Below are 23,612 nucleotides of genomic sequence, written 5' to 3' on the forward strand. Positions count from 1 at the left end.
ACTCGAATCTATCCTATCTAAAACTTGATTGAAAGCCGGAAAACAATCGTTCTAACTTTTGCAATCTTCATAATGGTCAAAGTTGACAAACTTTGAAAGTTAAAGGACTGAAACTGAACAATTTTAAAACATTCAAAGTGTTGTGCTTGGTAGTTGAATGCGAGTTGGTCCCATGTGTGTCGTTTGTTAACGTTGTTTGAAATCAATACTTTGTGAAATTTTTAATTGAAAATTCTCTAAGATTGATAAAACCCTGGCGGTTGTTCTCATTACGCGTTTAGCTTTGTTGTGTGTGCAGATATGACATCTCATCTCGAGTATCCGAAGCTTTGAAGATCAAAGATTCACAAGCTACATTTATGAGGGAGTTTGTTGATACACCTCTTGCTTGTAATCAGTGACAACTGATGAAGATCCAAAGGTGTGAAAACCGAACAATCACAAGTTACATCCAAGGGGGAGTTAAGTTTGTTGATGCACTTTTGTGGATGAAGCTAATAAATGTTTGGTTACGAGCGTTCGTTCGCGACCGACGTCGATGACGTTCCTTTGTCGTGTGACTCGAAGCTCGATATTCAAGTGACAACGATAAAGTATATGGTGTGAGGACATTAAGTGAATATCAATTATATAAAGTGATCATTGTTTAGAAGGTGTCAACATACAAGCCATCCAAATGACAATGGACATGCTAGGAGGACTGTCGTTTGGATTCATTTCAAAGGGATTGTCGTTTGGATCTTCTTATCAAGACACTGTCGTTTAAAATGATGGTATACCTGGACTGTCATTTGTGATCATTCCAAACGACAGTGAGACTGTCGTTTTGACATGATCACTGTCGTTTGATCCACGCCTACTGTTATTATAAATATCATGTAATGTCACTTGTAATCAGAGAGCTTGCAAGAGCTAGAGAGAGAGTATCAGAGTGCTTAATTATTTGTAATCGATACCGAAACTCTGTCGAAATCAATACACGATCGTTAAACATTGAATATCTTTGTTATTGATTACATTATCTCGCTCGGTTGTGGCGTAACTTGGATTCCACACTCATTACGCCCTTCAAAACAAAAAAAAATCACCTTGTTCGAGATCCGGTTTCGGAACCTACACACAAAGTCATTGAATAATAATGACGGTCGATGATAATTCACGGGCGTGTAACCGCCCGTGTAGAAGGGGACATTATTTCACTGAAAAGTCAAAGATACATTTTCTTGTAAACTTGGTTTAAAAAGGACATTTTTGGAATTTTCCCAGTAATGTATAATTGCATACCATCTATTTAAAATGAAAAATAATATATAATACACACTAAGAATTTCCCAAAGGCAAATATGTGTATTTGGAAATTAGAACCACCTTACATTAACTCAACTCAAATTTGGATTTACGTTTGAAGACATTAATCAACTATTTGACCGACAATGGGAAGTCGCCTAAAAGTCGTACGCTAAGTAATGTTATAAAGGATGAATATAAGATTATTGATGATATTGTGTTAATTATACATGACATGATTAATAGAAGAGAGACCACCTCAATCAGTTGTTGACAAGAAACGGGCCACACAGATTATCCATCACCGCAAACTGCATGTTTTCCGATGGTTTCCAGTGACGTTTCCTTTGATTTATGAACCAATTATTTATCTGTTTTTGGTCCAACCCGGTTGATTCTGCTAGCGCGATTTTGTCTGCTTCCTGCACAACGTAATTGCATACCGTTCATCACCCGCTACATGTTATACAACCTAACCGTGGTGTCTACTGTCTAGTGGTGTACATTTGTTTCCAGTACTTTATCCATGATGATATAGGATTCGTTATCACATGACATGCACTCGCGACTAGATGTTCTCATAAAACCGAAAAAAAAATTAAACAAAAAAGCGCTTCGATTAAACCTAACGCAAAGTGACTAGACGTTTTTTACGTGGCGGGTTACACAACCCTCTAATGGATCACTTTGATTTTTATTTAAAGTTGCTAGTTTTAGACAATATAGTGATAGCTAGATAGTTAAAAAGCTTAAGTACAAGTTAAATGCGAATTAGTATGTATGATGCATTATATTAAAAGTAGCTAGTGGTATACTTACTGGAAGCAGCCTTACCTCTACCCGTAGGAATAGAGAGGCTGCTTCCGGGGGTCTCACTGGAAGCAACCTCTCTATTCCTACGGTGTAGAGGTAAGGCTGTCTACATCTACTCTCCTCAGACCCTACCTTAGCTTTGCCATTGGTGGAATTTACTGAGTATAATGATGATGAGATAGTGGTATACTTACAGTTGGATAAGGCCATCTGTAGTGAATGTTCCACCAGTCAAGCAGTACTTGTCTTGCTTCTTTTGGTAGTTTTCCTTTCTTCTTCTTGTTTGAAAATTCATGCTTCAGAGAACTGATATATTTACTGTATTTTCGTAGAAGTTTGTCCTTGAGAGCTCGGTCTTCATTCGTTGTCCAGTTGGATCCGCGCACTTCTGCTTCCCCTCTACTACTTTCATCTTCGTCTACACTTTCATCTGCTTTTCACAAAATCAAACCTAAGATCGATCATGCGATAACTATAAAGATATATGAGATCCGCAAGACTATCAACCAATAAAAAAATCGTCGTTTTGCTTAAAAGGTTAATATTGTAAAAAAAAAAAAAATTACATGTGTATCGTGAGCTACCTATATATACCTCGTATGAGCTACATATATGTACGTATCTTCACGAGCCATATATATAAAGGGATCTTGTGAGAACTATATTTGAGAACTCAGAAAACTAATGTCACCCAATAAATTTTTATTTATTTAATTTTTTTTATTAAAAGGTTAGTATTGTAAAAAATATATGGAGGAGTTAAAATATAAAAAAGAGTTTAAATAAATCACGTTTTAGCCTTTGATCATGGAACGGACAGAACGGCCACGATTCATAAACCAGAAGATACATAAGAGAAACTTGATAAGGCATCCATTCGAATATGATCTAAAGAATAACAAGCAAGCAGTGAGGACCCATGATTTATTTTCTGGAGGCAATTGAAGGACTTAAATGCGAATGCATGCAAGTGGTTCAGATGATAATTATAAAATAAACAGAACCAAATGAAGCACTTTTCAGGGTGTTGCAATATACATAAGTTTAGTGTCCGAAATGCATTTCAAAATTTCTAGAACAAAGGCAGTATAGTTGGCTAACTAATCAAGTGTTTGTTGGAAAATCAGTCCCAGACTCGAACACAAAACACACAATATAAATGAACTTGTTCAACTTTTTTATTATAATGAACCGAAAAATAAAAACCACATCATTTACAATAACTAACTATTTAAATAATATATTCTTAGTAATCCTAACTCAACTAAAACTCTATTTAAATAATCAAATAATTAAACTAACTAGATATCTCTATCTAAACAAACGTAACCCAAGAAATAAAATACCAATAACTATATAGACCTAATAACTAGATAATTAAACCAAAACTAACTTTATCTTCAGCTCATTCGATTTAGTTCGAACCCACTTCAAACCCGATTAAGATAAACCCTCTAGTGTTACACGCAATCGTTACTTAGGGGAAACATAATGGGAGCGGAAGCTGGTTGCGTAAATGGCGTGCCACGCTAAGATAAACCCTTGAAATTGTTTTGTTTTGCTTTGCTTTGCTTTATGATCATCAGATGTGAATGTGGTGTCTGGTATAATGAACATAGATTGTTCAAGACTAAGACTTAATGAAAAATGAATGCAAATAATGAGATGCCTTCCTGCATTACCTCTATGTGAGTTATTCGGAATCAAACGTTTTCTGGACGCATTGTGTTATGTAATTAAGGGTGTTAAACGGGTCTTGTTCGCAAGTCGAACCCGACACAATCCCAAGACACGTGGACCCGAACACAACACCGAAAATATGTATAGGATCTACCTATATTGATAGATTTACCTATATTATAGGAATCAGATGTTTTAACACAATAACATGTTATATAGGTACTACTTCTATATTAATCAATGGTAACACTTAAATATACATTATGGTAAGTTTTAAAGGTCACATGACAGTTGGGTAAAATTCATAATATTTTTGAGCTATAAAAGCAAAAGTGGAGTGGGCATCTTGGTTAAAATTTAACAGCTAAGCACTCAAAACATGTATATATATTTTTTCTTCGGATGTGTAAGGGATTTTTATAAATGGTCATGTTTTTACAAAAATGTTTTTGGTAGGGTTGGTTATTGAGTGATATATCCAACTTCAGTTTGTGCTTAGGTTCCACTACTAGAAAACTAGGCAATTGCGACCAAATTTTGCGACTAACATAAGACGGTCGCAAAATTAGTGACCGATTTGTGACTAAAACCAAAACAATCGCAAAATTAAAGACCAATCTAGATTCGATCGCAAAACAGTCGCAAATTTTGTGACCGTATTTTTGTGGTCGGAAAACAGTCGCAAATACAAGAAAAATAAAAAAATAGCAAAAGTTACGACCGTTTAAAGCAATCGCAAATAAAAAAAACAAAAGTTGCGACCGTATAAAACGGTCACAAATACGAGAAATATATAAAAAACAAAAGTTGCGACCATTTAACGCGGTCGCAGATACAAGAAAAAATAGAAAAAGCAAAAAAATATTCATTAGTGTTTAGGGTAAAAACTGCAAATTATCATAAGTTGTGGGTTAAAACTGACAGTAGCCTCTAGTTGAGAAGCTTCAATCAGACGACGGAATCAAAACAGATATGCAGATCTGTTAATCTTTCATCATCCTCATCTGCGACTCACGGTACATCTGCGACTCCGGCGATCATCCTCGTCACTCATCGATCTGATACCGTACGTCTGGTATGTGTGACTCTTCATTTCCTTTAATAATCCGACTCAATGTTAGCAATCCGACGACTGATTCTGAATACGTGATTGAAGAAATCATCTCACCAATCTGATTTTGAGGAGATCTGCCGCTCGAAGAAATCCTTTCGCCGATCTGATTCTGGCGACACTGATCATCATTTCCTTTAAGGTTAGGTTTCGTCTATAAGGTTATATCATTGTTAACGGTTTAGATTCATTACACTGTATCGAATTGCTAGGGTTATGGAAGCTAGAGGTTGTGATTTTGTTTTGTTTGTGTTTGATTAACTGATTGAGTTCTAGTTTTAGGTTTTACAGAAATTTGAGCTCCTGACTCTGTATGTTTCTTTGATCAAATTTTAATCATAGGTTCTACGGAAATTAGGATTACTCAACAATTGAATCTGTTTTTTGTGTTGTGTTTCTGAAAGTGAAATTAGGATTATTCGACAATTGAATTTCAGTTTTAGGTTTTAGAGAAATTAGAGGTCCCGACTCTGTTTTTCTTCGTGTTTAATTGTGTTTTGGAAAGTGAAATTAGGACTATTGATCTGATTATAATTTTAGGTTTTACAGAAATTAGAGCTCCTGATCATGTGTTTCTTCTTGCATGTTCGTATTCAGGTTTTTAGGAAAGTGGAATTAGGATAAGTAAGCGAATATAATTCGTTGTTTGAATTTTAATCTTAGGTTTTACAGAAGTAAGAGCTCCTGACTCTGTTTTTCTTGTGTATTCGTATCAATTTGTGTTTAAATTAGGCTTTACAAAAATTAAAACTGTTGGCTCTGTTTTTATTTTTGTGTGTTCGTATTCAATTGTGATTAGTAAAGTGAAAGTAGGCCCGTCGTTTGCCTTCCACGCCGGTAGAAATCCTGTCGCCCCACACACAACGCTAAATACAGGGTGGTTTAATGGACTGGCCTCCATGTCAGATATCCACGTTCACACCGTATTTTCTAACCCAAAAGGACAGAATTACACTTTCATTATTTATTTTATTATTATCTTGACACGCAAGAATAATGAGTTTCAATAAACCAAAGTGTTTGGTTCTGTACATGCCAATTTTACAAGTACTCTCTCTCTCTCTCTCTCTCTCTCTCTCTCTCTAAAAACTCTCGATTTCGACTCCCACACACACACACAGATGATCTAGTTGCCGAATCACCAACTCACGTCGTTTCTTCGCAAATCATCCTCATCAATCTTCAGATCACATCCTCATAGATCCAGGTATGATATCGCTCGCTCGCTTTATCTATCTATCGACCTATACATACACGTATTTATGTATATATCGTGTTTACTGCGTCATCTATGTTAGTTGTTTGTTCAATCGTTCGTTGATCTTCTTCAATGCAGCAGGCAAATTAGCTACGTAAGGTCCATGTGTTTCCCCTAACGGTGTTGCTAACATGCACCTCCTTTAGGAACCAACGAACTACTACGTGTGTGAGTGTGGTGGACCGGTAATTAGGTGTTTGTTGCTGAATTGATAGGTGCTGTTGTGTGATGATGTCGGCTAATCAGGTGGTGAAATTACGGAGAAAAGAGTTAGCGGCATGCATGACATGCCCTATCTGCAATAAATTGTTGCGAGATGCTACTACTGTTCCTGAATGTCTTCATACGTGTGAGTCTGTTTATCTGTTTGGTATTGTTTTATCCATTTCGATCGTAATTCTCGATTCGCCACTACGAGTTTGACTTTGTAGTATCACAATTGGGCTTCTTCGTGATTTATAGATTATTATTCATGTTGACTGTCAAAATAATTGTGTGTTTGTCTTGTTAAGTTGATTGATGTGACTATAGGAATGATTCAGTTACTTGTCAAAATATGTCATGAAATGTAGGGTGCAGGCCAATTGAAACTTAAGTTTTATTTAGGGGTTAAACATGCATGCAATTCTGATTGAAGATTATGTAAATATGTGTTATGAAGATAATTATTTGATTATAATCTAGTGTTAATTAGGTAACATGTTAATGGTAATGCTTATCTTACTGTAGTTTTATATGATTAATTTCATACTGGTTGCATAAGAAATAGTAGTCAAATGAAAGAGGATTTCTTTCAAACACTTAACATCAGTTATCAAAGGTGAGTTTGGATCTTTGTACTCTCTTTGGGGTTCAAACATGGTGTTTGGGTAAGATGATAAAGCTTTGAATAATCGATTTGATACTGTGTTAATGGGCACGTGTTTGAAGAAATGCAAAGGCCCGATACACCTTTGTACAACATTAAGGCTTACTTGCCCGTTGTCGAGTCATTTGGGTTTTCAGGTGCATCGAGGGCGGTGACTTCGGGTCAAGCCTTTTCCCGCAATCGGTGTTTGACCATTGGGAAATGATGTCTTCTGACCCGTTGGAACCGGGGTCGCAAGCTACCGCACTTGTGGCTAGTATTCGCAAGAGAAAAGGGTTAAAGGAACAGCTCACTCCCCTCTCTGAATTTGAGGACAAGCTGTAAGTTGGTGGTTAAGAAAAGAGGTTAATAAATAAGAAAATATTATTTGTGTGAGTATTATAAGTTAGTATCTTTAATAGTTAAAATTTTTCTGTTAATGTTATAACTATATAGGGTCATGCTGCCTTAGTAGGATATGCAGCTTACATCCTATGAATCTATGATGTCTTATTTTCTGTAATGTGTGTTTAATTAATATGTCGAGTTTGTGTTAAAGTTTTCAGTTTTAGTGTTGTTTAAGCTAATCTTTGTGGGTTTCTATTATCCGTTTTAAGCATCTGAGTGGAGGTGAACACGGACCAAACTTGACCGGGTCTATACGGGACCGGAAACTGGAAGTGAGGGGAAAGGGATACCTTCTCGGATCGTTAGTGGCGGGTTTTGGTGGTGGTTAGGGGAGTGACGAAGATGGCCTCAAGAGCTCCGACGAAACATCAAGTGTTACAGCCATAAGAGAAGCAGATTCACATCAGAAAATTACTCCGTCTCCGGTAACTTCCTTACTGTCTCTCTAAAATCATTTCAGTTTCACACTCTCTCTTTATATACACACACATATACGTATTGTTTTGTATAAATTTTTAAATAAATTATCTCTTACATGGTTATTTCACAATTCCACCTTCACTGTGAAATTTGTGTTTTAGGGTTTAGGCTTGTTAGTGATGCTGTTGTTACATTGACGACGTTTCTGGATAAGCAAATTGGATTTAAATGATCGGCGAGGTTTAGTAGTTTCAATGTTTGATTGTGAAATATTTGTTAATTTGTGTTTGATAGTGGATTTGTTGTGTTTTGAAAGCGCAGCGTCACAAGCGAGCAAGCATTGAGTTTGTTCAGGAGCCTTCAACGATTGTAAGTAATTTTTAATTATGCACGAATTTAGTTGTTTCTGATGCTTAATTTCTTGATTGATGAATCAATTTTTGGTTTAAGTGATGTGACGGATGCAAAATCGCTAAATTTGCTACCTCAGGTAGGTTACGTCTGCAATTGAGGAGTTATTAGTAGCACAGGGAGAACCATTGGTAACTGATTTGAGCATAGAGTTGTTCTAAAGTTATGCTTATTAGGTTTTATATGCTTTGTGTTTGTACTTTTTACATATGGTACAACTATCTAGCTTACTTTTAGCTCCACGTTTTGACTACGGGTGTAAATTTTTCCTTTGACTCTCTTTCTTTAGTTAATAATAATATGTGTTACTGATTTCAGCCCATCTGCTTTTGAGCAGGTAAAAATAGGTAAAAAAAAATGGAACGGGTCAAATCACTCAAATGGCTGGAACAGGTCAATGGTTGGCCAAAGTGTACCTAAAAGAATCCAGAAATTATTGCATGTACATATGGACCACAGCCTATCCATTTGGAACATAAGATTAAACTTTTGGGAAATAGTCCAGTTGGAAATGCGTCTTATGATGTGTTGGTGGATGTCCCGTTTCCAGTACAAAGGGAACTTGATACTGAGAAAGGTAAAGAGATTGAAGCTTGTGATGAAGCGATATGTACTTCAATTAGGAAGATTAATGAACATCGTAAAAGGCGAGCTTTTTTCCTTGGGTTTAGTCAGTCACCTGTTGAGTTTATTAGTCATATATCTTAAATAACCCTTTAATACTGAAAAGGAAAATTGTAAATGTGTAATTGCCTATCATCCTTATTTGTGATTTTAGTTTAAACGTGAATTAGGAGGTTTTTTGCATTAAAAATACAAATTGGGTGTCCTTAATGATCAGACCCGACCTAATACATGCATCAAATTGTTTATTTTTGTAGGTTACTGGAGAGCCTTTAATGCAAAGGAAGGATGATACTGCAGCAGTTCTCAAATCAAGGTTGGAAGCTTTTCACCGCCAAACAGAGCCTCTAAGTGTTAGTTTATTTGTTAAAAATCCAAAATTTTTCTAAATGGATGTAACATATATATTTATAATACCTTTCCACAAAAGACAAAACAATAATCCCTGTCGAGTATGTATTAATACTAATAATACATATCATTTTATTTCTGGTGTTGAAAGTTGGTACGTAGGCCATTTCAACTTGAAACATCAAACATCTCACCAAAAGGGTTGGGTAATGGGCTAGGGGTAATTTATTTTTTAATATGGGTTCTATTAACCCGCAACCACTTTTTGGCACGCATACATATATTATAAATAATTTTATGAGTCAGGTATGAGTTTTTTACACTTTTTGGCATGCATACATACTTTAGACTTTGTATGTAGGGCTGCAAACGAACCGAACTTTCAGCGAACGGTTCGTGAACCGTTCGGCCGGGAAGTTCGTTTGTGTTCGTTCGTTTAGTGAATGAACAAACACAAACTAGAGATTCTGTTCGTTTAACTAAAATGAAGGAACACAAGCAGAGGCCCCGTTCTTCGTTCATTTATGTTTATGTTCGTAAATGTTCCGTTATGTTTGTGTTCTTTTATGCTCATTTGTGTTCGACAGTTCATCAGGGTTCTTAATTTTTATATCTTAGTCAAATACTTCAAAATTCCCACTAATAAAATGTTTAATAAATATTAGTGTATTGCATATTACAAGCCTTTTAATATATATGTTTGTTTCTATTCATGAACGTTGGTTTGTGTTTGATTGAACGCAAGGAAAACGGTGAACATAAAGGAAAACAGGCCCGTTTCTTTCACTTACGAGGTTGCGTTTGTCGAAAGTGACATCAAGTGGCCATCGAGATGGGATGCTTATTAAAAGATGGTGGGAGCGAAAGTGCATTGGTTCTCGATTTTGAACTCGTTTATGGTTATCACTTTCTTGGCAGGTATCGTCCTTGTGATCTTTTTAAGAACGGTTAGACGGGATTTGACTCACTACGAGGAGTTAGACAAGGAGGCACAAGCGCAGATGAACGAAGAATTATCGGGTTGGAAGCTCGTCGTAGCTGACGTTTTCCGTGCTCCCAGCAACCCGGGACTTCTAAGCGTAATGGTTGGAAACGTGGTTCAGATTCTCGGAATGGCAGTTGTGACGATCATGTTTGCCGCCCTCGGGTTCATGTCTCCCGCTTCGCGTGGGACTCTGGTGACCGGTATGCTAATCTTCTACATGGTTCTCGGAAATTCAGCCGATTACGTTGCTGTACGTATGTGGTGAACGATCTTCTGTGGGGACCACAGAGGATGGGTCTCGATTTCTTGGAAGGTCGCCTGTTTTTCCCCGGTATCGCGTTTTAACAAAATACCAATACATTGATATATGTACTTCACCTCCTTTTGTTAAACTAGCTTTTAGTCGTATTATGCTATAAAAGACATATGAACGTTGTTCCCGGTAGGTACATGTACACATTAAGAGACACTTGATATGTGAACTGCCAGAAACCGATAGTGGCATCAAACAATGGTGTAGAGACAGATTTGTCGAAAAGGTATTATTAACACATTATTGGCACTTGTGATTTGATAAATAATAACATTATGTGAAAAATGGTCCGGTCAGACATATTGGGTTAGAGCTTCATGGAAAATGAGTTATTTTGGTTTGGCTGACCGTAATATTTTTTGTTTGAAATTTGTAAATTTTGTGGTTTTATACATTGAAAGTATCTTGCAGTTATTGTTAAATGGGATAAAATGTTAGAATGGGTTATGGTTCGTAATAGGCGTCATTATTGAATATGATATTAGTCCGGACACCCGCCGCAACGTGCGGGCATTCCCACTAGTATAATTCTAACTATTAATCATGTTTTGCTATTTAAGTGTAGTTGAGGGACTGCACAAGCTCTTCAATTGCCGGATGTTGCCCTCAAACAAAAGGTATACGTAAAGCGCTTATTTATCGTCGTTATTACTGATTACTGATGCCATTGATCTGGCCAGAATTGTTGATCGTCATTATTACTGTTATGCTAGGTAGGGTTATCTTTCAAAACATCATTCAGTTCTTTTTATTCTACAAAAACATATATGATTTTTGTATTTATTTTGTTCGACTTTTAAAATAATGTATGTTTCATTTTCTTGAGATTATTTGCAGGTGGTTTAATTTTGTTTTATTTTTTCGTTTTACAGAAAATGCTATTGCCGTGTGGACTTCCACCAGAAAGAGAAGAGGATTAAAGGGCGGTTTATTCTACATATGTGGAGGTTTAGGCTGTGTTTATGAGTGCATTATTGACTAAATGTGACAGGATAATTTGTATCTTTATGGTATCCTGATATAGATGTCTTATGTACTGTTTCACCATGCACTAATGTTTTCGTTCAAAACATGTTTTTTTTAAGTATATTTTTTATTGTTATGATAACTTTGGTATTTGATGTTTCAAGTGGGATTTTTTATATAATTGTGAAAATTTGATAATATGTAAAATTTAAAATTGACATTATATGCAGGTCAAAATAGAAAATGGACAAAAATAATTTTTAAAAAAATAAATAAAAAATTGCGACCGCAAAAACGGTCGCAATTTTTCAAAAGGCAAGCAGTTGCAAAATGGTCGCAGTTTGTAAAAGTCAGGCGGTCGGAAAACGATCGCAGTTTGTAAAAGGCATGCGGTCGGAATTCGGTCAAAGGCATGCGGTCGGAATTCGGTCGCATCAAGACCGTCGCAACCGAAGTCCCACAAAACCAGGAACAGTCGCAATATTTGTGACCATTATTAAAGTCGCAAAACCCTGGTCGCAAAAGATAGCAGCAGTCGCAACTTAGTCGGAATAGAGCAATTGCGACGGGTGTTTTTCCGATTGTAGTTCCGGTCGGAAAACGGTCGCAACAGGGCAATTGTGATTGGTTTGCGACCAAAATTGCGGTCGGAAAAACCAAGTTTTCTAGTAGTGTTCGCAGCTAAACGAATCTGATCAAGATGGGAGTTGAAATCTGAGCTCAAACTCGGCTCGTAAAAAGCTTGAGCCAACACATTTTTTTTTTTAATTTTAATAAAAATATTACTTTTACATAAATGCTAAATTTATAAACATATCCAACACTAGCCAAACCAATAAACTTGAATTAATTTAAAAAGTTGGCTTAGAAAAAAAGATTAAGAGTATATTTGGTTTCAAATCCTTTTTCACGTACTCTATATAGAGAGAGACACATAAAGAGACAGAGGGAAAGGGTGTGTGAATATTAGCTTATTTGATTTATAACTTATACACACACCCTTTGTAACATTTTTGTAAGCTACAAAGAACTTTTAACATTTTTGTTTTTGACCACAACTTTATATGAGTTTTTTATTTTAGCAACAATCCATCTTTTAGTTTTTATGTTTTTTTAGTTTAGATTTAAAACTTAATATATAATACTATATTACATTATTCTGTGTATATTAATAAATGAATGAAATGAACACTAAACAAACCATAATATAATAAAATATTATATACAGTTTTTTTATAGTTTTATTATCTTAATATTATAATAATTGTTATCTCCTTTACTTTTTAAGTCTGATAAGTTTGGTGTTGATCAGTACTTATATCGAAAATACCGATTCGTTATCGGTACATGAAGGTAAAAACCAACACCAGCCTGGTACATAAAACGCCAAATGTCGGTACCGGATTGAGTTTGATAATCTTTTAGTTCGAGAAATTTGGTACTGCTACCCAGTACCATTTGCTCATCCCTGATCACGGGTACTGTACGAACACCAACGGTATCGTACAATTTTTTTTAGTTTCAGGGGTAGGGATGAGCTCGGTGCCAACTGATACCAAATCGGTATTGGTACCGAAAATACCGGTTACGGTATCGGTATATGAAGGTAAAAACCGGTAGCGAACCGGTACTAGGAACGCCAAACGTCAGTACCGAACTGGTACTTAGGATCTTTCGGTTCAGGAAATTTGGTACCGGTACGCATTGCTATTTGCTCATCTCTGACTACGGGCTTCTACCGAACAACATCATTACCATACAACTCTTTTAGTTGATTTTCTTTCGGTTATTTTTTAGTGTTTTTTTTTTTTCTACATTTTCTTTTTAATTATTCTTGTCAGCGATTTCGTGTGCAACGCGCTCGTAGTGATTTCAAACACATATAAACACAGACTAAATAACAAAACAAGTTCGCCGCAACGCAGTGACGATTTCCATAACTAGTTATACATATTAAAGTTAAGTCTCCATGAACAGTAATAAAACATTTTTATAATATTGTTTATAAATTTGATAGTTATATTAGTTAATTATATTATACATATATTATCTATATGAATAGAAAGTTACGATGAACAGTACTTCAATATTTTATTTAATATTGGTTCTTTTAGTTTTCATTATTTTACTTCTTTATTACTTTAATTTATTTTAATCATATTTATTCTTATATTATTTTTATGATACGGTCAAAGTATGTGTTATCAAACAAAATACTATAAAAATGAATGCATATCGGTACCTATTTCGTCCGGTTCATTCGGTAGAATATCGTAACGGTAGGGTGTCAGTTTATGGAAAGGATTAATAATAAAATTAAATATTGGTACCGATTGATAAATTTGTTGTTTAATCGGTTTCAATTCGGTTTGGTACAATAGCGATACAACGTCCGTTTTCAAAAAAAAATATTGCAATGTTGAAATATAATAAACAAAGAATGCAAACGAACATAACCAATATCAACTGAACAAGATTATTAGTTCATTACTGGTATTGATATTCGTTTTTGTTGTTTTCGACTGATATTATGTTTCCTCTTTGGAATGATACTATAGCAAATGCCGGTACCGTAACAAATCGAATTAATACCGATTGATTCCCGCCGCGAAGCGCGAGGCAATCTTACTATTAATATTAAAGTTAAGTCTCCATGAACAGTAATAAAACATTTTTATAATATTGTTTATAAATTTGATAGTTATATTAGTTAATTATATTATACATATTAAAGTTAAGTGTCCATGAACAGTAATAAAACATTTTTATAATATTGTTTATAAATTTGATAGTTATATTAGTTAATTGATTTTTATTGGACAGATATAGATTCGGTTTATTACGATACCAGTACGATATACGCACTCGGTATAGAAATTAACATATGTTTTACATCGATCAAATATGATAAAAATGAACACCGATACTAACACCGATGTTGTTCAAACGCTATCAATCGGTTGAGAGTCACGGTAGTTATATCATTGCAGACAAAGTGGATAAAATGAAAAAAATGAAACTAGAAAGCATAAAAATAAGTACAAATACCGTGATATAGTGTCAGTTTATTTAAAGAGAACACAATAAAATAAATATGGATATCGAAAGCGTTAGATGTCAATTTATAGAACACAAACGAATCGAATCGAACCGAATAGAAATGATGCAACGGAACATCAGTATCTGTATCGATATTCGTTTTTAATTGTTCCTGATCGATGTAAAGTTTTCTCTTTCAATTACAATAGCGAGTATCGGTATCGTAATAAGCCAAACTGATACCAACCAAATTCCCACCGCAAAGCGCGGGAGAATATCACTAGTTAGATACTATTATAAAGTTGGAATTGTTATGAATGAGTCATTTATATGGTGACTCTCCACATACATAACTCCTATCTCTTCAATTTCTTTTGTATTAATATATATGCATAAATATATAGAGGCATTTGTATATGGTGATGATAGATTAATGAATAAGAACTCATGTTCTCTTATTCTCCATATTCTTGTTCTCTACATGATCTCTATAGCCTTGTTCTCTCATATTTATTAGAGTTATATATTGGTTGCTAATAGACCGTTGATTTACAACACGTTATCAGCACGACGGTGTTTTTCTGAAAGCCTTGTATATATTAAATCACATCTTGTAAGCTACGAAGAACTTTTAACATTTTTATTTTTGAACACAACTTTATATGGGTTTTTTTTATTTTAGCAACAATCCATCTTTTAGTTTTTATGTTTTTTTAATTTAGATTTAAAACTTAATATATAATACTATATTACATTGACAATTTCAATATATTAATATTTAATATTATATTTATTATTACTTTTTAGCATCTTCAATATTTTTTAGCTTTCTAAAATACGATACTTTTTGAATTATATGACTATGTCATTATAGTGTTCTTATTTTTATTTAGGTTTTGATAAAAATTTTACTTAAAATCGAGTTGTAAATAGTAATATACAAGTGATCGAAACACAAACATATGTGTCATCAAAGTTGTCTCACGGTTTAGTGTTTTATATAAATTGATGCAATTGACTCTTTTTCATTATAACTGTATTATAAATTTCCCAATATATCGTTGCGACATTCTTACTTTTCTTTACATTTCGATAAAAGTTGATGTTTTTATATAAACTGATGCACTAAGCAGTTAAAGCGGTAAAATAGCGGATAGGGTCAAGGTCCGCTATACGATATATCGGTTATAGCGGTAGTATAATGGTAATTTTTATACCATGCATAATTTATGTACTTATATATATATATATATATATATATATATATATGTCTTTGAAAAATATTAATAGTAATATCAAAATTCATAGTTTTATCATTCCAAATATTAGTGGTAATGTCTCCACTTCAAAACATAAAAACATAAAGTGTCGATGTTCGAAACACGATCTAGTCATAAGCAATGAAATCTTTCCTCCGAGTCTACATCAACCTGCGATGGCTGTTGAAGACTGAAGAAGAGAACAAAATTCGAAACCAAGATGAACTCTAAGTATCAGACGAGGCACTAGCTTCCAGCAATTGAAAGATTTAGCTTCGATTCGGATTATGAACAAGCTTCCTGATGAAGAAGTGCTTCTAGCGACCTCAAACCAGTGTGCGCTCCAGAACATTGGTCGTCGTACATCATTAATTTAGGTTTAATTGGTCGTATATATGTTTTATCAAACATTTGGGCCTTCTACTGTAATGGGTTTAATTAATAAAAGTGGGCTTTTCATTAAATTTGGGCTGACCGGTAGGCGCTATACATGGTCTTCAAATAGCGGGCTATAGCGCCAATAGCGGTTCCGCTATAACCAACCGCTATTTGGACCGCTACAAGCCCAGGTGTCCACTAACCGCTAAAGCACCGCTATAGTGCCGCTATTAACTGCATAGCTGACGCATATTACTATTTTCGTTGTTTTAACAATATCATGAAATGCTTTATGAATCAAGTCGATAACGCCTGGTGTAATCACAAAGCGAATCGGTCAAAATAACCGGTATTGGTATTATCCAAACTGACACCGTTATTCGTTCTTATGATTTTCAATCATTATAAAACATGTGTAGAAATCATCTTGGGCATATCTTTTTCGGTTGTTATACCATTGTTGGTATCCTACATGCTTGTAACAAACCAAAACGATACAGATCGGATGTCCGCCGCAGCGCGCGGCAAATCACACTGGTTATTGTTAAGGCTTGATTTAAACAAGCCAAAGAGCAAGCTTACCTCGGCACAACCTCAACTCATTTAGAAACCGATCCACCTTTCCTCGGTTCTTTTTGAACAATCCATTAGCTTTCTAAACAACCCTAATGTTTGGTAATATATGGGTGCTACTAAACACACCCCTCTTTCTAAACGGCAACTAACATACTTCAAAATACTCTTATAATTGTACGTTTAATACGAACAGCGTACGTTTAGCACGTATGATTATGTTAAAGAGAGAGATATATATGTATGTAGGACTAAAAGTTTCAGGAGGTGGTACAATAAATAGGGTTGAATGATTTGAGAGATGTGAAAACACCAAAGATTGAATAGTGGGGTGGGGGACCACATGAAGAAAAAGAAAAGAACTGACGTTTTCACTGCAAAAGAAAGAAACGAGAAATGATAATACAAGGTTCGTTGTGTCGAATCGCAAGCAGAGCCCAGAGAGTGAGTCTTTATATCTGTACGTACGGTCTTCCAATAAAAAAGAAGATAACCCGCATAGCACGCACCTATGACCTACCTCTTTGCACTGCTACCTTATTTTATTAATCACTTAAGTACAAACCCTAACGTAAACCCCCCCCATGAAGTACATGAAAAAGGGTTTTATTTTAAGTAATTAAGGTAAAACTGACAAAATGCTTTATGATGTTTTGAAAAAAAGTTTCATATTCACTTACTCCTCCTGGCTAGAGTTCATAATAACAACTATTCCAATAACTTTTGCCAGAGTGAATAGTGTCCGTCCTCTCACCTGAAATACTTTAAATTATATAAAAAGGGGTCGTAATCTTTTTAGTATTTGAAATTGCAATTATGTTATGTTTTACGTATCCCAGTTTATTATATTATATATATAACTATTTCAATAACTTATGCCAGAGTGAATAGTGTCCTCTCACTAGAACTATAATAAATATTAAAAAAAGCAACTCAGGTAATTTTTTTTGTTATTTGAAATAGCAAATTAGTAAATATGTTTTGTTTTGTATATCACAGTTACTTATACATAGTACAACTAGCCACATTTGTTAGTACGTAGTTACTTCATAATTTTTAAATATATAAAGGACTATTAAAGTACAAAGGGTACAAGTTAATTACGCATGAATAGTTTCAAAATTTTGTATGAAAGAAAATAACATTTGAAAATCAGGCATGAAGGAAATCAAAATTACTCATGAAGGAAATAACAAATGAAAATTACGTATAAAGAAATATCAAAATCACGCACCCTCTAAAATCCTTTTTATACTTTGTAAGTTAATAGTCATTTGTATTTAAACCTTTTACAATACTTGTATACTTTGTTCATCAAATAAAGTGGAAGAAAGAAAGTAGGGTGGTTATATGCTTACATAACAACTTTATGATTCATAGCAAAAGCGGGCGAAAGATAGTAGAGCACTTGCATAAGTGCATATCGGGCGGAAGATAGACTATGGGAGAAAGATAATAGGACGCAGGGCCAGCCCTGAGAATTCATGTATCATGTTTGAGCTCGAAAAAACGTGCCCTTAGGCAATAACGAAATTGGGTATTGGGCTCACTAAAAGTCTAAACCTAATGCTAATAGGATAATAACTAATCTAAACCATAAAAATAGTTTTGTAAGTGGGCCTATGTTGGTGTTTATATGGGTATACCCTATTAATTTATTTATTTTTACATTTACATATCGAAGTTTTTAAAAAATAATGTGCACTTCGAAATATCGGGCCCTGGCCGGTGGTCCTCCCCGCCCACCTTCAGGGCCGGCCATGGTAGGACGGTTATGGGATTTCGCAAGTGTTTGTCAGACAGACAGATAAACTAGGAGAAAAATATAGTAAGACGATTAAACTATCCACATCGCTCGGTTCCCTTCCCCTCCGCTCGTCTCTCCTGCCCAGTACCACCTTAGATGTCCAACCCTTCCCTTTTCTCTCGTCTCTCTCTCATCCATGTCATCCAGCCACATTAATAAGGGCGGGATCTACGGTGTTTATGATAATCTTGCAGGTTTCTATTTAAAAAAATTGTTTATTTAAACTAAAATATGTATAAATAATTGAGGATATTAATATATGATCTATACAACAGAGGTAAAAGGAAAGCTGTCAAAGGAAGCCAAAGATATTGGCCAAACCAATAAAAGTTTTTGAGTCACTGTATCCTGTACTTGAACTAACCATGTCATAACTCTTAAGGTTATCTACAGTATTTTTATTTTATTTTATAATTATTAAGGAAGAAGCATGATAGAAAAAGATTTTGCTTTTGGGTACAAGATCTTACACCATGCTTGTATTTTATTAAGATATTTACCATTTCTATGATACCAGAAAACAAAATGGTTCTCAGTTTTGTGTGTCCTATCTTTCCCATGCAATTGAAAAACAAGCAAACTAGTAAGAACACTACAACGGTGAAACAACATGTGACCCTACTATTGAAACATCTTTTCTATCTTTAACTTTAGAAAATCAAAATGTTAAATTATTATAAAGATGATTTGTTTTATATAGAGAAGAGGAAAATTATTTAACCTGACTTTCGTATGTGTTTATCTCGAGGTGTCGATTCTTGACATGAATGTTGAAACAACAAGACATAAATTAAGCAGATTTTGGGATGCCATTCATGATGGGTCGTGTTCGGATTTACCTCTTTAATTCTACAGGTCGTACTTGGTTAATTTGTTTAATTCGTTTATTAAACATGACTTACTTAGCTCATCTATTACCATCGTTTCACACAATTAGCATATGTACAACTTGATTACAACCCGTCTGACTTTTTTAGATACACGGATTAAATGGGTCCTATTCATCTTACATGATTTTGAGTGTTTGGATATGTTCAGTTCAGTTCAATAATTCAATCATTTCTAATCTCATTTCATATAAACTACAAGAAAACAAAAATTTTGAAAAGGAAAAAAAAAAAAAGAAACCCTATTCTTAAAGTTCTGACCAAATATCCAAGAAAAGCTTCCAATTTCATTAACTTTACCTTTGTTTCTCCATCTTTTAAATCACCAGTTATACACAGGATGGAATAGTGAGGATCAAATGGGTTATCTGGACATCCATAACTGAATCTTTTTTTTTAAAAAAAAATGGTGAAACTGAATTCAAAAGAACATCAGGAACTAGACATAGTTTATGAAAGCAACAGTTATTTCAGCCTAATGCAAAATATGATAAAATTCTTGAATATAACCAGGCTTCAAAAATCAAATCTAACGTTAAGCAAACAAATAGTTAAATATAACCACTTTGTAATAAAAAAAAAATTGTATCTTTAACATTATTAAATATAATACAGGTAGCTAGGTTGTCTGCTAAATAAACATGTTTCTATTACATTTGATTATTTTTAACTAAGCAATCAGATGCAATTATTTTTTAAAATTCGATGTATTATTATGGTGCCCCAAACTTATACTGCCAAATTTGGGGTACTAAAAACATCAAAAGAAATTTCAAAGCTTATAATCATATTTTCATGATCAATACACTTTTACTCTATTATTTTGACATATTATCTTGCAGTTTTTATGAATATAGGCACCTTTTTACATAAGTTTTAACTATCATTTTTTAAGTTTGAAATGGCTTGAGATTGCAAATAAAAAACTAGGTTTCATTAGGTTATGAAACCCCTTGAGGCCAGGCTCTATTAGTTGCTGAAATGTCAATGTGGTGGTGGTGGAGTGGTAAGAAAGAGACTTAGTGTTCTAAGTGACTCAGGTTCAATTCCTGTCCTCCCCATTATTTTCTGCAGCACCTGATGATAGTGAGATACTAGGCGAATAGGTGGAGATCGCTAGTTCGATCCTTGAACTGAGCGAGTGTTACCTCACCGCACTGTCGTGCTTTCGGGCGAGTGTTCACGGGCTTCGGCCCTAGGTGAGGGTTTTCCCCGGTTCGAAGACGAGTGTATCCCGATGTGGTGAATTTCACAAGTAACCCACTTGAAGGATTAGTTGGCCTTCAAAAAAAAGGTGCTGAAATAGCTCTTTTCGAAAACGAACCGATTGTTTTCGCCACTGGTATAGGTGGGAAGGGATACATCTAGTAAAAACCTAGGTAACACGATAAGTTTAGCACAACTCATTGTTTTCCGGATATATTCAATATTGTAATTGGGTTATATTAACCCACTATTAGAAATAATAGCTTTTATAATATTACTTTAATTAATACAACTATATCTTTAATTAGTAAAATCTTGTAACATAACAGAACCAGAAAACATATCCAACCTATTGTACTATTGTCATATAGTTGTGGTAATTCAATGGTGGACATTTTGTTAGGTATTAAGTACAGTGATTTCTTTGTATTTGTGTTTATAAACATGTATAAAACGACACAATCAATCGCCTTTAAACCAATTAGGATTTTTAGGCGTTTGGACTCATTTTCGAGATAACAACATATTAGACACTTGCAATATGAAAACGAGTGAAACAAAGTTTCAGGGGCTAGAAAAGGACACTAAGAAAGCAAGAACAGATACAATCACCAAACCTAGGGTTTCTAATTTCCAATTCCACTTCCGGTTACTATAACCACCGGATCCGGCCGCTGCTTCAGTTCCACCACCGTCACCGCCACCACCGTAATCGCCGTCCCCACCGGCGGAGAAAAAAATGCATAAAAATATTCCGATGGAATAAAATATTCATGAGACTATGAGATGAATGATTAAATAATAATAATTAAATTAAAGGTGGGACACAGAAGATGATGAAACACACACACACACGATAATCCATAACTGAAGTTGTACGGAGAGTAAGAAGAGAGAGAGACCTGTGTTGTAGGTTATAGAACCTCCTTTGCATAAGTTCGAAAGTTGAGTTTGCATATTGTTCAGAAACGTCGTCGCTTCATCGAACGGTCTAGCGAGATCCGATCTGTACTTATCCAGCAAATCGCAGTATGTTTCCTTCAAAACAATCACAAATATCAGAATTTTCAGAACTGAAGAACCAAAACAAAACAATTTCACTAACCATAAATTCATCAAGCTCTGGATCGTCTCCCAAACAAGAACACGCGCTAGAACTGCTGCAGAAATCGTTATCTCTGAAAATTTCATCAAACAAATTCGCTACATCTGCTGGAGCTCCAACCTAATCAAATCAACACACAAATATTCGCCCATAGTTTCTCTCTCACACACATACGCACACATATACACATACATATACACATACAGATAAACGTACCTTCTGACAAGCGATGTAAGCTTGGAGTAACCTAGGGTACAGCGGATGCGAAACAATTTTTGCGCGATTAGCACTTGAAAATTCTTCGGTTTCCTCACCTAATCCATTGCTGTTATTATTATAATTACTACTACTGGTTTGAATACTAGAACCGGAAACAAAAACAGGCGGAATTGGAATCGGAATCGGTCGTTTACGGCGAAAATCCGGTGACGGATCATCATACGCAGGGCGATAGTTCTCTCCTCCATCTGCACCTGCACCTGCAACTTGAACTTGCTCATGGTTTATCAATCCGTAGATGTGTTCCATGGTAGTTGATAGTGGCGCATATGATTGTGATAGGAGGTGAGGTGGTAATAAATTTGAAAAGATGAGCGGAAATGGAGGGGGCAAGAAGGAGTAGTGGGATGAATTTAGCGTACAAACAATAAGAAGAAGAAAGATGCAGCAGCAGCACCTGAATGTCTGGTCTTATCCATCATCATCATGCACCATCTTCACCTTCTTTCACTTCCATCTTTCTTTTTTTGGTTAAGTTCACGCGCTACTCTCGCGAGTTAGTTTCTTTGATTGAAGAGGTGGGGTCGGTTATGCTGTGGTCCGTTCGATGTGGTTTGTGTGTAGGGAAGGGAGGTTAGGGTGGATGCCATATATTTATTTGTTACAAAAGATGGTTTATGGTTTAGGAGAGAGGTGTCACTCGTGTCGTGTTGATAGATTTGTGGATTGACAGATTATGGGTTGATGGGTTGTTGGGTTGAAATGTTCAACTCGAACCGGATCCATATTATTATTCAGGTCAAAGATTTCAACCCTAACCTGACCCACATAAATTTGGGTCAACCCAAATCCGACCTGTTTAACCCATATTTTTAAATGAGTCATACAAGCTGACAATTAATAAGCGAGTTGTTGGGTTTTAAGTGGGTTATCGATAACATGTTTAATGATGAGTATGAGTGTAACAAATAAATAATATATTGTGCTAAAACTAACATTACTATAACTAACCATGTAAAATAGAAACGGAAAAAACATAAACAAAAATATAAAAGATTTTTTTTCTAAATAGTTAAACGGGTTAATTGGTCAACTCGTTTTTATACATGTCAACCCGAACCCGACCCGTTTTTTAAACGGGTCGTGTTAGTCAACCAAAACCTGTTTTTTCGTGTCAGGTTCGGGTCAGGTTGACGGGTCGTATCAAAATCGACGCCCCTAGTCTAGGATACGTCAATGTGGGTTAAGTTATTGGTTTATCATATTACCAGGTTAGAAACTTTTTAGCGTTGTGGATTTTTGAGTTTTATAATATTTAGATTTTAGAGTGTTTTGGGAGACATGTATGTTTTTTTTTTTTTTTTTAAATTGTTTAAAAGTTGATGTGGCAATTAAGATGGCGGTTTATGGGTTTATAGTATTGTGTGATGTTGAATAATTGAAATATTATATAGAAAAATGATGATTTGATTGGAGGGGAAGTAGGGGGACGATTAGGGAATTTCAAAAGAAGCAGGTTGCGAATAGTAAATAAGGCTAGCTTAATCTATACTATATTATAATGCATGAGAGAGAGATATTTTAAGATACCCAAAAAATAAAAACTTTCCCTCCCCCCTCCCTTTATTTATAGAAAGGCCCCTAAAATGAGGGTAGTTTGGTCTT

At 34.9% G+C, this 23,612-nt stretch overlaps 1 protein-coding gene and 1 long non-coding RNA gene across 43 annotated transcripts; one reads left to right on the forward strand and one right to left on the reverse strand.

The window, feature by feature from the left end:
• Positions 1–913: 913 nt before the first annotated feature.
• LOC110941677 (homeobox protein knotted-1-like 2) lies at positions 914–22,550 on the reverse strand. Of its 2 annotated transcripts, XM_022183348.2 has the most exons (6): positions 21,945–22,550; positions 21,729–21,848; positions 21,526–21,661; positions 2,295–2,530; positions 1,546–1,709; positions 914–1,113 (listed from the first exon to the last, which is right to left on the reverse strand). In XM_022183348.2, exons 1-5 carry the CDS (start codon positions 22,254–22,256, stop codon positions 1,551–1,553), a joined length of 963 nt encoding a protein of 320 aa, XP_022039040.1. In that variant the 5' UTR covers positions 22,257–22,550; the 3' UTR covers positions 914–1,113; positions 1,546–1,550. The 2 variants fall into 2 exon arrangements, with proteins under 2 accessions (XP_022039040.1, XP_022039039.1); XM_022183347.2 differs by lacking the exon at positions 914–1,113 and having other exon boundaries at positions 1,349–1,709; positions 21,945–22,549.
• On the forward strand, positions 4,704–11,624 carry LOC110941678. 41 transcript variants are annotated; one of them, XR_004893506.1, is made up of 12 exons: positions 4,704–4,855; positions 4,937–5,033; positions 6,013–6,098; positions 6,228–7,829; positions 7,986–8,064; positions 8,146–8,193; positions 8,315–8,366; positions 8,573–8,812; positions 9,117–9,175; positions 9,956–10,734; positions 11,069–11,125; positions 11,381–11,624. It is a non-coding gene; the product is annotated as an uncharacterized LOC110941678 (long non-coding RNA). The 41 variants fall into 41 exon arrangements; XR_004893503.1 differs by having other exon boundaries at positions 4,937–6,098; XR_004893521.1 differs by having other exon boundaries at positions 4,937–7,829; positions 7,986–8,193; positions 10,129–10,526; positions 10,642–10,734.
• Positions 22,551–23,612: the final 1,062 nt, after the last annotated feature.

The sequence above is a fragment of the Helianthus annuus genome, chromosome 5, assembly GCF_002127325.2.
Source record: "Helianthus annuus cultivar XRQ/B chromosome 5, HanXRQr2.0-SUNRISE, whole genome shotgun sequence".
Taxonomy (NCBI): domain Eukaryota; kingdom Viridiplantae; phylum Streptophyta; class Magnoliopsida; order Asterales; family Asteraceae; genus Helianthus; species Helianthus annuus.